Source organism: Pipra filicauda, unplaced genomic scaffold, assembly GCF_003945595.2.
Source record: "Pipra filicauda isolate LSUMZ 115617 unplaced genomic scaffold, ASM394559v2 scaffold71_size5581439_pilon, whole genome shotgun sequence".
Taxonomy (NCBI): Eukaryota; Metazoa; Chordata; class Aves; order Passeriformes; family Pipridae; genus Pipra; species Pipra filicauda.
This window is the reverse complement of record NW_024104887.1, coordinates 3841704-3858748: the sequence shown is the minus strand read 5'-3', so window position 1 is coordinate 3858748 and position 17045 is coordinate 3841704. Positions and strand designations below refer to the sequence as shown.

At 48.9% G+C, this 17045-nt stretch overlaps 2 protein-coding genes across 4 annotated transcripts in view; one reads left to right on the top strand and one right to left on the bottom strand.

The window, feature by feature from the left end:
- The first annotated feature begins 488 nt into the window (after positions 1 to 488).
- On the top strand, positions 489 to 13663 carry LIG3 (DNA ligase 3). Its single transcript, XM_027726004.2, has 20 exons — positions 489 to 546; positions 865 to 1415; positions 1882 to 2010; positions 2507 to 2704; positions 3142 to 3293; positions 4222 to 4388; positions 5034 to 5111; positions 5222 to 5390; positions 6027 to 6182; positions 6628 to 6759; positions 7500 to 7579; positions 8018 to 8105; positions 8640 to 8717; positions 8964 to 9087; positions 9431 to 9573; positions 10346 to 10420; positions 10970 to 11116; positions 12059 to 12233; positions 12927 to 13018; positions 13131 to 13663. The coding sequence occupies exons 2-20, from the start codon at positions 884 to 886 to the stop codon at positions 13365 to 13367; spliced, it is 2952 nt and encodes a 983-aa protein (XP_027581805.2). The 5' UTR covers positions 489 to 546; positions 865 to 883; the 3' UTR covers positions 13368 to 13663.
- Positions 13664 to 14310: 647 nt separating this feature from the next.
- Positions 14311 to 17045, bottom strand: part of RFFL (ring finger and FYVE like domain containing E3 ubiquitin protein ligase) — a 29024-nt gene continuing 26289 nt past the window's right edge. For 2 of the 3 annotated variants that reach the window (XM_027726008.2, XM_039389345.1), the window contains one exon: positions 14311 to 16819. In XM_027726008.2, coding sequence (XP_027581809.1) covers positions 16638 to 16819 — 182 coding nt within the window. In that variant the 3' untranslated portion in view covers positions 14311 to 16637. The remainder of the gene's footprint in view (positions 16820 to 17045) is intronic. The other variant, XM_027726009.2, reaches the window with a different exon arrangement.

The following is a 17045-nucleotide window of genomic DNA, read 5'->3' as shown; positions in this document are numbered from 1 at the left end:
ATCGCCTCAGGACGGGATGTGCTGAGCACAGCGCTCCCGTGGGACCATCCGTGTGGTGGGGAACCGCCATCGCCTCAGGGCACGGACCCTCAGGGGAGGGACCCTCCACCACTTCAGGGCACAGTCCCGGAGTCGCCTTCGGGCACGGACCCTTCATCCCCTCAGGTCTCGGACTCTGTATCCCCGCAAGGCACAGACTCTTCCTCCCTCCCCTCAGGGCACGGACTCTGTATCCCCTCAGGGTGGGGACTCTCCCGGCGCCGCCTCAGCCCCGCGCGCGGCAGGAACGCGCTCGCGCCGCGTGCCCGGAGCGTGGCGGGGGGCGTGGCCCCCCGTGAGGCCCCGCGCGCACGTTGGGTGCGGAAGGGGCGGGGCCCGGCGCGGCGCGCGCGCGCCCGTTCCTCTACGGAAGCCGGGCGGGCGCTTCGTGTCCCGGCGGCCGCCCCGCGCTGAGGCGCTGGGCTGGGGCTGGGGGAGGTCGGAGGGGGTCCCGGGGGTCACCGGACGGAACGGGGAGGGCGGGATGGCGGCGCCGTGAGGAGCTCGGTGAGCGGAGATGGACGGGAGGGCGGCCTGGGGCGTGCGGCGGCGGGAGGCCGCGGTTGGGCAGCGCGGGAAAGCGGCGGGGGCGGGGCGGGCGTGTGAGGGGAGAAGGGGCTGAGGGGGGGCTCTGGGGGTCGCGGTGTGGGCTGTGGGGGTCGCGGTGTGGGCTGTGGGGGTTCGGGGTGTGAGGAGGGCTCGGCGGGGCTGTGAGGCCGCTGTGCGGCGGGTCCCGGGCGGGGAGGGGGGAGGGTTGGGGGGCTGAGGGGCTCCCGGCGGGCACAAGGCAGGGGGTGCTCAGTCAGTGTCTCCGCTCTCCCGCAGCACTCCCTGCACGGACTGGATGCCCACGGGCTGCAGGGCTCTGTCACACGCCGCCCGGGCCCTCAGCAGGGGCGCAGGGCTGTTCTCCCCCCTTGCACGGGTCTGCTTGCCCAGAGCCTTCTCCTGCTGCGTGGGACTCGGCGCCGGGCACTGGTGCCAGCTGCTGTCACAGCCCGTGTCCCTGCAGGGCGGCGGGGCCGGGGCTTTCCCCTTCTCCCTGTTTCTGAGCCCTTGGCCGCGTCCAGCCTGCACGGCTGCGGAGGACATGGCCGAGCAGAGGTACTGCGTGGACTATGCCAAGCGCGGCACGGCCGGCTGCAAGAAGTGCAAGGAGAAGATCGTGAAGGGGGTGTGCCGCATCGGGAAGATTGTCCCCAACCCTTTCACGGAGTCTGGCGGGGACATGAAGGAGTGGTACCATGTCAAGTGCATGTTTGAGAAGCTGGACAAGGCCCGGGCCACCACCAAGAAAATCGAAGACATCACAGAGTTGGAGGGATGGGAGGAGCTGCAGGATGAGGATAAAGAATTAATCAACAAGCACATCTCAGGTGAGACACAAGGCAGCATCTGGGTCACTTTTCTATCTACTTCCAAGTTATGCCACCCAGCTGTGCCTTTACCATGAAATCCTCAGGGATGTACTTGGATGGGTAGTGCTGCTCCAACCTCTGTCTCAGCCCTGTAGGAAAGGGAAGAAATAGTCACTTCTACGGAGGCACCTCTTGATTCATTTGTCACAACTGATTGTGCAGAAGTTCTAAGTGGTTTAATTCATGGGCAGATAAATCCCAGGAGAAAGCATCAGTTATTTTCCACTTTCAGCTTTTTCCATGATCTTTAGTAAATTACATATTCTTTTTTTAACTTTTGTTATGTGAAAAATGTCCATTTATTTTTTTTTCTTCTCCAATTCCCAGTTCTTCTAAGACTTTGTTATCAGTATATCATAGGTAATATGTTGAGGGATGTGTGAGATTATTTCTGACTGCCTGTTTGAACCTTGCTGGTTTGCAGAAGCCAATTCCAAGGCTGGAAGTACCCCGAAGAAAAAGGTGATAGTCCAGGCTAAACTCACTGCCACGGGACAGCTGACTACAAAAGATCTTGTCAATCCATCACCAAAGAAGTTCTCTGGCTTCACAGGTAAGACTTAAACTGATTCTGGAAAATCAGTTTCTTCTAATAACAGTTGTAACTTGGCTCAGATCAGTAGTTTTTTATCTATAGATTTTTTAGAGAGAGAAAATGGGATGGGGACATTTTCCCCCCATTTTAGAAATGATTTTATGAAAACATCTTGCCATGAAGAGCAAAGGCTTATAAAGTAGAGGTAAAACTGAGGCGTCTGCCAGCTGGAACTCCTTTTCACCATGGTTTAATCATACTTGTCTGGTAGAATTAAGGCCCAGAAAATTTCTGTTTAATGTAAAAAAATAAAAGTAATTAATTTTTTTATTATTATTATTTTTATTCTAATAAAATGTAAAGTCACAAATTTTGGGATAGCACACGCCATTAGTCAGTTCTGAAGCTTTTCCAGCATGCTGGGATTGTTCTCAGCTTGCCAAGCAGAGGTATCTTCAAAATTTGCACTGTATTGCACTTGTTAAAAAAGCAGCTTGTTCTGTGTTTGATGCAGCCAAGCCAAAGAATTCAGAAGCTGTCCCTGCAAACTCTTCCCCCAAGTCCAGCCTGTCTGCAGCCAAGTGTGATCCCAAGCACAAGGACTGTTTGCTGCGGGAGTTCCGGAAGCTCTGTGCCATGGTGGCTGAAAAGCCCAGCTACAATGTGAAAACACAGATCATCCAGGACTTCCTGAGGAAGGGATCTGGAGGAGGTATGGTTCCTGCTTGGAATTCTCAGTGTGTGAAAGCCCTGTCAGTCAACCTCAAAAGTTTTATTTCAAAAAGGAAAGGTGAAATAAAATCGGGTCGCTGTGCAGTCCCAGCTGTGTGCTGTGGTGCTTTCTGAGCTGTGGAGATAATGTTTGCAAACTGTTTAAATGACAAATTCAGACAAGAATGTCTCGCTCTGCTGTTGTAGGGAACGTTCTCAGGTGCCAAATGCAGTGCTGAGATCACATTTGGAGAAAAATCGTGGGTGCTTCCCCTAAAAAATCTCCTTTCACGTGAAGCAGAGCAGAATGGTGCAAAGAGGAAGGCCCAGCTGTGGGTTTCATCCCCAGGGTCATGCAAATGGGCACAGCCAACCAGAGCCTGCATGTGTAAATAAATTATCACACTTCTAATGGTCTGTGCTTTTTATTTTCCCCAGATGGTTTTCATGGTGATGTATATTTGACCATTAAGCTGCTGTTACCAGGTGTCATTAAAATAGTTTACAACTTGAATGATAAGCAGATTGTGAAGCTGTTTAGTAGGATTTTTAACTGCAACCAAGACGAAATGGTCCGGGACCTGGAACAGGTGAGTACAGACAGCAGTTCTCTGCATTTCTGCTCTTCAGTCTTTGGTTATGGAAATTCTGTAATGCTTTGGGTTTTTTACTCCTATTTGAAAGTGTTAGCTTGACTGTTAAGAATGGGAGCTGGTGGTTTATTTTGTTTTTTCTTGGCTTTAGCAGTTTTCACAGCATTTCCTGCCATCTGGAACCTTTAGAAAATAATTTTTGAGTAGAAAGAAAGATACAAATTCACCTGTATTAAATCCAACTTTAGAAAGCAAGACTAAAATATCTAGGCAAGTTGGGCTGCATCTGTTTGTCTAAACTGCTTTGTCTGGCACGTTCCTGTAAGGGATTCATATTACTCTTTTTGTAACACCACGTATCAAAAACTGGGATTCAGTTAACAGATGTGTCACCCTGAGGTGCAGTTGGTGGATACAGTTGAGCTGCACTGGTACAGTTGCAAGTGCTCAGGTGTGCACTGGATCCTTGGGCACAGGAGTTGGTGACTGACTGTGCTTGCTCTGATTCAGTGCCAGATGGAGAAAATGGGTGAATTAGGTGACGAAGGTAATTCTTTCATCTCTGTTTATTGCCTTGGTACATACTGCCTTCTGGTACATACAGTCACCTTCTGGTGACATCACTAGCCTGTTTCAGATCCTTGGATTTACAGGTGGATTCACCCTGAGGCAATAAGGGGTCTGTGATGCTGCAGTGAAAAACAGAGCCATGAGATGATGTTGGTATTTTAATTTGCTGGTTTTAGCAAGCGAAACAGCTGAGCAGCTTTGTTCCGTGTCGTGACAGCTTCTTTGAATGTTTGATTCCAAATGCTTCATGCAATCCCACCATCATTCCTGTCCTTTATCCTGATTACTGGAATCATGCTGAATCCCCAGTGGCATCCCCACTCTGATCCACACCCTCGTTTTGTTTTGGAGACAGGGAGATGTTTCCGAGACCGTCCGCATCTTCTTCGAACAGAGCAAGACGTGTCCTCCAGCAGCCAAAAGCCTCCTGACCATCCAGGAGGTCGATGAATTCCTGATCCAGCTCTCAAAGCTCACTAAGGAGGACGACCAGCAAAGTGTGCTGCACCAGATCAGTCGCAGGTAAGGGAAGCAATCGGCCTCTGGAGGTTTTTTCCTGCCACTAGGAGTGGTTACCTAGGGATCACAAGCTGGAATAGCTGAGAGGTTAATCATGAGCCACAGAAACTGAACTTAATTAACATCCACAAGCTGCTGTTAGTGGTGTGATTAAGACACCCTGACAGCTGACCAGCAGTAGAGAATGTGTGTGGCTCCTGTTCGTGCCAGAGAACTTCATCCTTGCCTGTCAGTACCAAACAAGTGACTTGCAGAACTACCTTAATGGGGTTTAGCTGTTAATTAAGTTGCTTTTTTTTTAGGTATGTTGGGAAGTGCAGTTAAGACGTGTTAAAGATTCTTGATCTGAGGCTGAGTGTGTTACTATCCCTTAGACTCGATGCATTAATTAAATACATTTGGGATGGTACGTCAACGCCGAGGCAGAATTAATATTGGCATTCCAACATAAAGATGCTAAAAAGCCTTTTGGATGTTCTCTTGTGTCTCTGGGGTGTCGTTTGTAATGTGTGTCCTCACTTGAGTTTAAACCCTCTGTAAGGGGAGGACCTTTTCTTTTAAAGAGCCCTGGCTCAGTTTCTTCTTTTCAGCTGGAAAGTGGTTCAGTTAAACGTCCACCATTGCTGAATCCTCTCTTTTGTTCTTCAGGTGTACAGGCAACGACCTGAAATGCATCATCCGGCTGATTAAGCATGACTTGAAGATGAACGCTGGAGCAAAGCACGTGTAAGTCTGACGTTCACTGTGAGATAAAACCAGAGATGCTCGTTTGGCCAGCAGGGAGCAGCAGAGCCGATGCTGACCCGCGTTCCCTTCCTCTCCCCGCTCTGTCCCAGGCTGGACGCGCTGGATCCCAACGCCTACGAGGCGTTCAAGGCCTCGCGGAACCTGCAGGACGTGGTGGAGCGGGTGCTGCACAACCAGCAGGAGGCCGAGAAGGCGCCGGGGCTGAAGCGAACGCTGAGCGTGCAGGCCTCGCTCATGACCCCCGTGCAGCCCATGCTGGTACGTTGGCTCCCCCCAGCCCAGCGAGAGATGGAGCTCTGGAGTGCTGGCAGAGACCCTCCCCTGGAGGGATCAGCAGCCAGAGAGGAGGCTGTGGGCAATGTGAGCTCACAGTGCTGGTTTTTGTTTAATGCCATTTCACAGAGCGTCTCCGAAAGGCCAATATTCACTGTACTCAGCCCTTGCACCTTCAGTGCCACTGCCAGGCTAAAATCGTGACTTGCTTTTAAAAGTGACTTTTATGTTTTGTTTGCTGCCCTTCCAGAAGTTGATCCTTTCTCCAGAAATACTGTTAGCTTTCCACTGGATTAGAGATTCAAATAAGTCTGGCTTTTTGTTTGAACGAATTAGAGTCAAATATTTACTTCTGGGCTGAGTGCACTCCTGCAAAAAGCACAGTGCTTACACCTTTAAGCTTTTGGAGGAGATAAGCACTGAAAAGCTGTAATTATCTGGGCATATGCAGACAATTCTAAGTAAATAAGTAATTAAGAAAAGGAAAACTTGGACTAGCTATCAGAGACCCTGGACAAAAACATTTACAAGGAAATCGGTAGTTCCTTCATGAACTTGGGGAAAAGTGTCTTTATTTTCCAGTGTATCACCTGAGACTGTGTCTTCTCTCTCCCCCTGAAGGCTGAAGCCTGCAAGTCCATCGAGTATGCCATGAAGAAGTGCCCCAATGGCATGTACGCCGAGATCAAATACGATGGGGAGAGGGTGCAGGTCCACAAAAATGGGGATCACTTCAGCTACTTCAGCAGGAGCCTCAAACCTGTCCTCCCACACAAAGTAAGCACCTGTGCCCTGGCTGTGCCAGCTCCTCCACTGGATTCCACAATGACTTCTTTCTATGGCAAAGGAGGATTCCTTCTCTTGTAAACTTATTTCTGATTTATGTAGGTATTTGGAATCTGGGAAAGCAACACTTGGTAGAATTGTAATCACTTAGTTCTGGTGCACATTAAGGGCTTGAAACTCAAGTTAAGCTATCTGCCATAGAATCCTCTTTATGAATTGCATTTTGGGAGCCTTGATGCCAGTTGGGTGACTTGATTCTATTTATTCAAGCCTCATCTTTTTATTTGTAGGCTGTGCTGTGTGTACCATAGTAAACCTAGTGCAGATATGCCCACATGTGCCTCAGATACTTCAGGAGAAAACACCTTCATTGGAGTGAGTCCCTCTCTTCAGCCAATAGACTTATTTTTCTTTTCTTTATTTTTTTTTTCCCAAGGTAGCCCATTTTAAGGACTTCATCCCCCAGGCTTTCCCTGGTGGGCAAAGTATGATCCTGGATTCAGAAGTTCTTCTGATTGATAACAAAACTGGCAAGCCACTTCCTTTTGGAACTCTTGGCGTGCACAAGGTAAAAGAAATTAAATAAAACCCCCCTTGTTGTGGTTGGAGGCTGTTATTCTGCTGACTTAAATGCACCAGCAGGTTATCACAGGGTACTTTCAGAGCTCTGGTGCTTGCTGGAGCATCTGGAGAATAAATAAGATCACTACTAATGAAAAGCTACTGCCCTAATACAATTGATTTTATATTAACATGATCACTGGCAGGACAGTAAGAAAACTTCAGCTCAAGATAAATATTTAAAAAATCATTGGAAAATCTTGCAATTCTGTGGTTACTCAAGCCAGGATAAGCAGAGTGGGAGACCACAATGATGCAGAGTATGAATGCTATGTAGAGCTTGTGTCTGGACTAAATGGGGGTGAGAAAGAGGACAGTAAAGTGAAAATTAAGCTCTAGGGGCTTAGGTTAGAAGTAGCCATTAATCTGATGTCTCTAGAAATTTGCTGGGGTTTGTTGCAGCAGCAGTGACAGATGTTGCATTGCCCCAGGTCATTAATATTTGTGGTATTATTTCCCTGTCACCAGAAAATTAACATGTTTTATCTTCTTAGTTTGTGCTTTGACACATTCAGTCTAAATCTTAATTCTCAGAATGCTTCTGCCTATTAGAAGAGGCCTAAGCTTATCCTGACTAAAATGTTATGGAGCTAAAAATGCATCCTTTTGTTTCTGTTACTTTTCTGAAACTCTGTGTTGCTGCTTTGCTGTGACTGCGGATTTCTTTCAACGGATCTTGTCTTCCAGAAAGCTGCTTTCCAAGATGCCAACGTTTGCCTGTTTGTGTTTGACTGCATCTACTTCAACAACATCAGCCTGATGGACAGGTGTGTCTCTGGCAGGTGTGAGAGTGGCCTGACTGGTTTCCCAGCATGAAACCACCAGTTCACTTTGGCTGTCACACTGGCCACTCAGCCTGTAAAATCGCTCCTGCGTGGGAGGGCCCTTGCTGTGCCAGAGAGTTTCACTGTGGAGCTCCATCTTGCTCTGCACTTCCAGAATGTTGGAGTCAGCTGCATTTCAGATAAATTGGGTGTGGCCCAGCACCAGCTCATCTTATGTCCTTTGAAATTAAACACACCATTAAACACAGAGTTTCTATTTTATAACTTCCTGGACGAAAGTAAGAATTAGTTGTCCTCTCTGGAACTCTGTAGGATAAATCATTTAATTACTTAAATAGCTTTTTTTTTTCCAATGTTCACGTGACTGGTACTTCACATTAAAGTTGCTGCTTATCCTTAATTATCCATTCCCTGGTTTAGGCCTCTGTGTGAACGTCGCAAGTTCCTCCACGACAACATGGTGGAAATCCCCAACCGGATCCTGTTCTCGGAGATGAAGCACGTCACGGTGAGCTCAGTGTTCACTGCCCAGGGCTGCACTCTGGGCACTGCACTGCTCCTCTGCCACACAGCCTTGGTTAGGATTGTGTCTGCAAATTCACCCTGTCGGAATGGTTCCGCTTCTGCTCTGTGGGCAAGACTTGTTGAGCTACTGATTTAGGTAGCACCTCGGGTTTGGTGGAGAGCGTTTGGATGTTCTGGGCAGAGAAAGCATTTGGGGAGGAAGAAGGTTCAGAGGTCCCAAGGCAGGTGGATAGAAAAGGAAGCAGGTGCTGCTGCCTGAGAAAATCTGATCGTGTACATATGGGACATACTTGGGTCACAGTGGGGCAGCCTCATCTCTGAGGGGTACTTTTAACAAGCCAACCCTGCTCTTGGAGAAGTCACTGGCTGTGCAGCAGGATCCTCCTTGGAAAACTGTTATGAAGTTACCTGTTCCTCTCTCTGCAGTTGCTTTGAGTTTAGTGCACCACTGCTGTAAACAGAAAGCCTGGAGCCCCTTTGGCAGTCCTGAGCTCACCATGATTCCTCTCCTTTTCAGAAAGCTTCAGATCTGGCCGATATGATCACCCGAGTGATCCGTGAGGGGCTGGAAGGACTGGTGTTGAAAGATATAAAGGCAAGTTCACATTTACTCTTCACTGGTGTATGCTGGGAATTGGGGAATAACAACAGAATCTGTGGGTGAAACACACAAGGCTGAGCCTTCTTGGAACATCTCTGGGTTTTGTGGGTGCTGACATCCAGTCCAGGTTGTTCCTCACATATTGAGCACTGCTGGGCTGGATAAAGGCAAGGGCTGTTCGAGGAGCTGCTGCCCACCAGGGGAGCTCTCTGAGGGGGGTTCTTGCCTTGCTTTGCACAGGGAAATTATGAACCAGGCAAACGACACTGGCTGAAGGTGAAGAAGGACTATCTCAATGAGGGGGCCATGGCTGACACAGCTGACCTGGTGGTGCTGGGAGCTTTCTATGGACAAGGCAGTAAAGGCAAGTCTAGAGTTGGCTTTCACTGGAGATCTGTCAGTTCAGGAAACTCCCAGGCTTTTTCCTGTTCCTACCAGAAGGAGATTGGCCGTAACAGTGATTGTGTGCTGCAGCCCATGAGGTGCTGGGCTGAGTTTACTGTGGGGTAGTTGGCACAGCAGGGCTGGAGGGGTTGGGCTGGGCTCTTGCAGGGGCTCTGTACGTGGGAGCCGATGCCCTGGGGCCATCACAAGCCCAGCTCCCTTTGACTCCCAAAGATGGAAAAGGAGTTTGGCTTGTTACTTTGCATTTTGAAAAGCTGTGGCTCCTCCTGTAGATGTGACCCACCCTACTCTTCCCCGTGCAGGTGGGATGATGTCCATCTTCCTCATGGGCTGCTACGATCCCAAGAGTGAGAAGTGGTGCACTGTGACCAAGTGCTCCGGTGGCCATGACGATGCCACCTTGGCACGTCTGCAGACGGAGCTGGACATGGTGAAGATCAGCAAGGTGAGAGGGGCTCTGGGGTGGAGGGGAGCAAAGGGATGCTCAGCAAAGGGCTGAGCTGATGTCGAGGTGCTGGTTAAATGCTGGTTTAAGCATCCTGCCAGGAAGGAGTAAGAGTTAAAGCAGATAAACCGCTCTGACACAAGTGAGGTGTCAGTACAGCCAACTCCTGATGAGGCACTGCCTGGGATTTGTACTCAGACACTGAGTGGGAAGCCAGGCACCATCTGTTTCCTGCCTGGACAGAGTTTTATTGGGAAGGGTACCAATTTTTTTGGGCATATTGCAATTGGCAGAGACAGTCACTAGATGGGGCTGCAGGAGAGAAGAGCTCAAATCAGACTTACTGCTCCATAACCTGATGTGTTGGAGTTCAGACATTTCTGACTGGCTTATTTATGTGAGGAATCTCACTTTTCAAGACTCGACAGATAAACAGAGAATTTTAATATTTACTTGACATCCTGAAGGCCATTTGCATCAGGCCTATAGAATCTTAAAAAAATGGGTAGTTTTACATGAATCACAATTGGAGCAACAGTGTTATTGTTTCACATACAAATGACAGGAGTTGAGAGCTGTAATATTCCAGGTAATATTTGGGATTTTCTAGATGAGAGAGACTGCTGCAGATCAGGCTAAAGCAAGTTTCATCCATGCAAAGGCAATCTAATACCTATCTGCTGATTTACTTCTAGGTTATGTTTCAGCAACTTTTGTAGTAGTAGGTTCATATATAAGTGCTATTATTTTGGGTTTGTGCTTTAATTAACAGGATCCGAGTAAAATTCCACGGTGGCTAAAAATAAACAAAATCTACTACCCAGACTTCATTGTCCCAGATCCAAAGGTAAGTGTTGTCATAGTCATTTAACTCCATTTCCCAGCCCTGACATAACAATCTGTTTCATGTCCTTTAAGTGTGCAAGTTGTCTCTTTTAAAAATTAGTCTTCATACTTGGAATGGGAAATAAAGCACAACTTTTTATTTCTCAGTCTTGCAGGTGCTTTTGAGGCTAAAAGCTTCATGAGGAAATCACACCTGCAGCACTTTTGGGAAACATTCTTGTGCATTAAATGCTTTCCAGAAGTGAACTTACTTTAAATGTGAGACATTAAAAGTCTGACTTGAACAGCTGAAGCGCAGCTGTAACCCAAAAGTTGCTGTTGTTTTAGGAAATGGGTCAGTCTGCTTTATGCTTGAAAGAAAAGGTGTTATTTAGAAATTGGCATGATATGTTAGTGAAGGATCTTTGACTTAGTGGAAAAAGTAGGTTTTTCTAATTACAGTCCTGAAGGTGGTCAGTTTGTCTATCTGGAACAGGGAGGGGAGTTATTGATCAGTTGTTTCATGAGAGAACACAGGAATGTGACGTGACTTCCTCCCTGGTGTGTTCAGAAAGCCCCAGTGTGGGAGATCACGGGGGCTGAGTTCTCCAAGGCCGAGGCCCACACTGCCGACGGGATCTCCATCCGCTTCCCGCGCTGCACCCGCATCCGGGACGACAAGGACTGGCAAACGGCCACCAACCTGCAGCAGCTCAAGGTGAGCTGACACAGCACTCCTGCACCTGCTGGGCTGGGAGCTGGGACAGCAATGCATGGCTAAAATGCAGCTTTGGGTAGCAGGGGGTGAGGTGAAGGCACCTCCCGCCTGGGACTCGGGATGGCACCTTCCCTTTCCTCAGGCCGCTCGCTGGGATGTGAATGTCCCTCTGTCTCCTGAGCTGTTGTGTTGTGCCCTGTCAGGAAAGCCTGTGCTGGCAGCTGGTTGTATGAGCTCCTGTAACACCCCGTGGTGAGGAATTGCCTTCCTCAAGGAGATGGCATTCATTCTTTTTAGGGTCATTCACTTTCCCAATTGGGAGATCATTTGGGAATAGGATGTGGATAACCTGGCCCAGTCCTGGGGCAAGTGGAGCCAGCCAGGATCCCTGGGCTGCACCCACCCACTCCTCCTCCTCTGCTGATGGAACTGTCCTGGTGCCAGTCCCACAGTGAGCTGGGGATGAGCTCTGAGCTCAGGTACTTCCTGCAGTCTGGGCTGTCCTCACACAGCCTGTGGGGTGCTGGCAGCAGCTGCCAGTGCTTGTTGTGGAAACCAGGAGTGATCCAGCCCCCCTGCTGTCCTGCAGCCTGTGCAGGTAGAGGAGAGAGAGGCACAGTGCCCTCTGCAGATGGGCTGTTCCAGGGAGAGCAGCAGGCACTGTTCATCCCTCAGGCTCTGATGAATTAGTGTGTCTTGCTCTGCAGCAGAGCATGGGGATGTGGCTTTTGATTCCTCCCTGTGTGGTTTCCCTTAATGCCAAGCAGAGGGGTGGAATGCAGAGAGCTTGGACAGAGCTGACAGGAAAATGGCTACAAAGAGGTGCAGGAGAAAAATCACCCGAACAAACACTCAGGGGGGAACAAACAAGAGGAGCCCCTTTAATTGCAGTTACAGCTCCTGTCTGGTGTCAGACACTCACACTCTGTTTCTGGGGGGCAGGAGCTGTACCAGCTCTCCAAGGAGAAGGCTGATTTCAGCGTTGGTGCCGGGGAGGAGGATGAGTCCACAGCAGGCAGCAGTGGAGAGAATGAGGGGAATTCCAGGTCTTCCACACCTCACAGCAGTATTAAAACCCCCCCAAACAAGTCACCTGCGAAAGCCCAGAAGCCAGAAGGTAAGATGGTGCTTCCCAGGAGAGGAGGCCTGGGGGGTGTGCTCCGGGTTTGGGGCAGGCTGGGTCAGGATCTTTGCCTTCTGTCAGAGGCTTGAAGATCCCACAGCACCTTCCACGTGCATGTCAGGGAGAATGGGCAAAGCTGTTTAGACCCTTAGTTTGGCCTGTGCTATTCCCAGCATGGATTGAGTAGCCACAGCTCTGAGGTGTGCTGGGATTGGGAAAAGGTGGATGGAAGCAGCACTGATGATGCCGTTTTTAGGTTGGTGTTCCCTGCTCCTGTTCCTGCACGTCACATGCCCTTTGGTTAGATGTTTTTGGCCATGAACCAGTGTTTAATTTTATTTGGATGGAATTCATGCATATAATGAGACACCTGCATGGAGGTGATTTCCAGGTAAATTGAGTTTGTGTTTGTCACTGGGGAACAACGTGAAGCAAATTGCTGAGCAGTTTCAGAAAGGACAGTGTGGTGACAGCACGCAGGGCAAGTGGCAGCAGCATCCTGGAAAGGAGGCCAGGAGGTTCCCCTCTAGAAAAATGTGTCTTGCTCGTTACATTCTAATCCATGGATTTCCCAGAAAGAGGGAAGGCAACTTTTTCCTTTTACTCTCTTCACTCTCTCCCCCCATGTTAATACACAACCAGTATCTGGACAGAGCACAGAAATGAGACAAGTTTGTTTGTTTTTAGAGAGCAAAGCAATCCTTGCATCCCCTCAGAAATCCGAGGAGAAACGAGGGGAGAAGAGAAAAGCATCGGAGATGGAGGACAACGGAAAAAAGGTACAGTCGGGTGGACAGCAACCACTGTGGGGTGGGAGGAGGCTGAGGCAGTGGAGTTGTCTGTTCACTTTTGCCTTCCATCTGGAAATCCATCCCCCCTTCTCTCCCTCAGCACCCACTGCTGGACATTTTCACGGGAGTGAGGCTGTACCTGCCGCCCTCCGTGCGGGACTTCGACAAACTGCGGCGCTACTTCATCGCCTACGACGGGGACCTGGTGCCAGAGCGTGACACGGCCTCGGCCACCCACGTCATCGGGGACATTGAGGACAACCCTGGTGCTCAGCGTGTGTCTCCCAGGTGGATCTGGGAATGCATCCGGAAGAGGAGGCTGGTGGCGCCGTGCTAGCGGGGCAGGGACAGTCCTGGCACAGGAGCAGCCCGGAACTAGGTAGGTGGAAGGAAAGGTGCAGTTGTGGACAGACATAAAATGCCAGCAGAGGTGCTCACAAAGATCCACAGCAACCCTATGGAATAAATTAAAACAACTCTCTGATGAAATGTCACTGCTGAATCCCATTTTCCTGCCCATACTGGAGACCACTGCACTCACCTGGGTGCTGGTTTGGTCTCCTTGGGTTTTTAAAGTTTGGGTATTTTTATAGATAAAGAAATAAAACTGAAGCAGTTTCTCCTTTGCTCTCAGGACTTATTTTCCAAAGGTTATTCTCTGCCTGGACAGGAAAACAGACCACCCACTGCGAGACACTGTTGGCTGCAGTACCAGGATAATTTTGCTGTGTGGGTACAATTTACACAAAGGTCACGTGTCCTCCTCCTGGTTTTGCCTTTTCTCTCCTGTCCCTGACACTCCACTCAGGGCTGCAACAGGAGCATTTACACCTTGGTGTAGGTTTCATGTTAAAACCAGGACACCAAATAAGCTTCTCTTAGAGCAGCTACTGTGGCATTATCCCAGTATCCTCCTGGAGGGTTTGTTTTCCAGAATATGTTGCTCCTGCTATTCACGTTTCAACAAGTAAAAGCTGAGGAAGGAACTCCAGCACCTCGATCTTTTAGGATAACTGAGACCTCCTGGGAAGCTGTTCAAAACTATTGCAAGTGCTTGAATATTAATGAAATAAGGAAGGGGGGGGGTTGGAAATAGTTATTCCTTTTAACTGCTTTGCAAATGGCAAATGCAGTTGTTGTCAGGTAACTTTTTTCCTTCAACCTCCTCTATACTTTGTACCCTCCACCAACAATATTTAAGCAGTTTCTGGCTGAGGTTCAGCAGTAGCTGCAGGATCTCTGCTTTCTCCCCACCTGTTGTAACAGAGTCAGAAACAAGGTTAACTAAATCACATTTCAACTTTATTATAAAATTATAAACCAAACTTCCGTACCAAAACTAGTAAGTTTAACCATCATAGTACCAAGGGGGTTTAACAGAGAATAACATGCCCTTTCAAGTAGAATATTAACTTTTAAAGTCTTTAAACAATGTACAGTGTACATAGAGCACATAAATATTTCCATTTACTTTATTAGTTCAGAACATTATATTCCTTTGCATCATTAATCAGTTTCCCCCAGATTTTGATTCTCCTTGAAAAACAAGTCACACATATCCATAAGTAGAGAACCCATTTTTACAAGGAGTCCTCCCTTCAGAAAGCAGTTCTGGAGTCACTGGGTGTATCTTCTCATCCCTAAAATTTCAGGCATTGATCTGCAACTTGATTTATGTGCTGTAGAAAGTAAGCCTACCCTCTACAAGGAAAAGCACATCTGTCCATAGGGGAATAATCTTCCTGCTAAATTCCCCCAGCCCTGAGTTTATTGAAAAATATGACAACATGAATTTTCACAGTGAATTTACTAAATTCAGCACTTTGTGTATTCCTGTACCTCCTGGAGGTCCCTGTGCCCCCCCCAAGAGTAAACACAGTCACTGCTTACCTTTCTTTTTAACATGATGCACGGAATTGTACCAGTTCCTTCTCGTCCTGGAACCTGTTAAACCTTAAGCTAAAGATTAAAGAACAACCTCACCAGGCAAAGAGGTAAAACTCAGTGTTTAGTTCAGTAAACTGCAGCTGCTGCTGCCTTTTGGTGGAGTTCTGAGACCCCCTCAGCACTGCAGGGGTTCTGCTGCCTCCTGAGCCACAGATTCCTCACCTCAGGTGCTTTCCTGGCTCCGGCAGAGCACAGACCCTCCACTCCCTGCAGCTGAACTACTACTCATGCAACAGTCCCTGGTAAAAATACACAGTTTCGTTTGCTGTTGACACTGTTATCACTTACTGCACGAGGAGCTTTGGTGCTATTCCTGCAACTGCCCTTCCAGTGCTCCAGGAGCTGAGAGGGGACACTGGGATTTGTGCTGGTCCCTGCTGGCAGCCAGGCAGGGGCTGGGTTTGAACATGGAGTGATCACCTCTCCCCAGAGCCAGACAGCAAAACCCTGCAGCAGGAGGTTCCCAGATTCACAGGTGCCTTGGAATGAGAGCACAATCCCACGGTGATGCAAACTTAAGGCATGAAGATTCTGGAGCCTGGCTGTGCTGCAGCCAAACACACTGAGGGGAAAATACACCAGTTACAATCATCTCTGGCAAGTTCTTCCACCTGCACACGCTGCCCAGGAGAGCTGTGAGGGATCAGACCAGGGGCCCTCCTCCCCACCCTCACCAGCAGAAAGTACAAAATAAATGGCTTTTAATAAACAGCCTGAGGGGAACAGAACTGTAAAACAGCCCAGGAGGAGGGGGGGAAGCTGCTCTGCAGTGGTGATTGCTCATGGCTTTCTTCCATGATTCCCTTCTGAAAAGAAAAAGTCACCTGTACTTAAATAATGATTGTGTAGCACTGGAGTCCTCACTGCTCTCCAGCTGAGTGGTTCCCTCACTAAACCCTCGGGAAGACTCAAAGCCTTGGATTTGTAGCTCCTTCAGTAAGTGAAGGCAGTTCAGTTTGTGCTGGGAAGTCTGTGGAGTCAAAGGAGTCAACAACAATCAAACCAGACACCTCCCTCCCCGTGGCACAAACAAAAACCACCGCACAGGGCCAGGCTGGATGCTCACAGAGCCTCCCTCCCAACAGTTCTCAATAATACAAAGGCAACCTTCACATAAAATGATACGTTTTTCCACAATTGCACTAGGCTGGAATTAGGGAAAGCAGAGGCAGTCTGCCTGTCCTGCAAGCATAACATGGTTTTACATTAAATTAAAAATAAAAGTAAAATTAACAAGCACAGTGACATTTTAATCTTTGAAAACCAAGTTGTTGCTGGGTGTAGCCTGAGCAGCAAAACAAAGGACACTTTTTGAGACCCCAGTTCACTTTTATTATTCAGAGGAAAATACAAAGCCTCTGGAGCTGATCTTTGTGGTGGAAAGCTGAGCATCCATCTGTCCTCAGCAGAGAGGATCGAGTCATCCTGGGATGTGGGTGGTTCATGGTTGCTGGCACTGAGCTCCAGGGAGTGCAGGCACTGTGGTGTAAAGCACGATGGTGGGAAGAGCAGAGTCGGGCGTGGCTTGAGCAGGACAGTTTTCCCCAAGGCTTCCTCCTTCCCTCCCTTCCAGCGGGGTCTGTTTGTAACTATCTGTAGGATGTGGACCGTTCCTCTCCCGGCAGAGGAGGCTTCAGGGCATGGCCAGCCCTGCCCCCGGTTATGTCCTGAAGACGTGCACGGCCCTGATGACGTACTGCCGGCAGATGGGGCACTCGCTCATCCGCTTCCCGCACTTGGTGCACGTCACCATGTGCCCGCATTCCAGCAGGACACAGTCAATGGGAGCATCCATGCAGATCCTGCACAGGTTGTCCTCGGCGCTGGGCTGCCCAGCACCACCTGAGGGGACAGGAGACCACGGGTTGGTGACACAAAGGGAGGTGTGCTGGGTTTGTGTGAGCCCAGTGGGCTCCACTGAAGGGTTCCCTAATGGACTCCTGCACGTGGAAGGGCTGCAGAAGAACCCCCCTTGTGTCTGTATCTGCTCCATCAGAAGTTTTGGCTTTTCCACAGTAATTTGTGTGTGATGAAAACAAACAGCACTGAGATTCTCAGCAATGAGGCC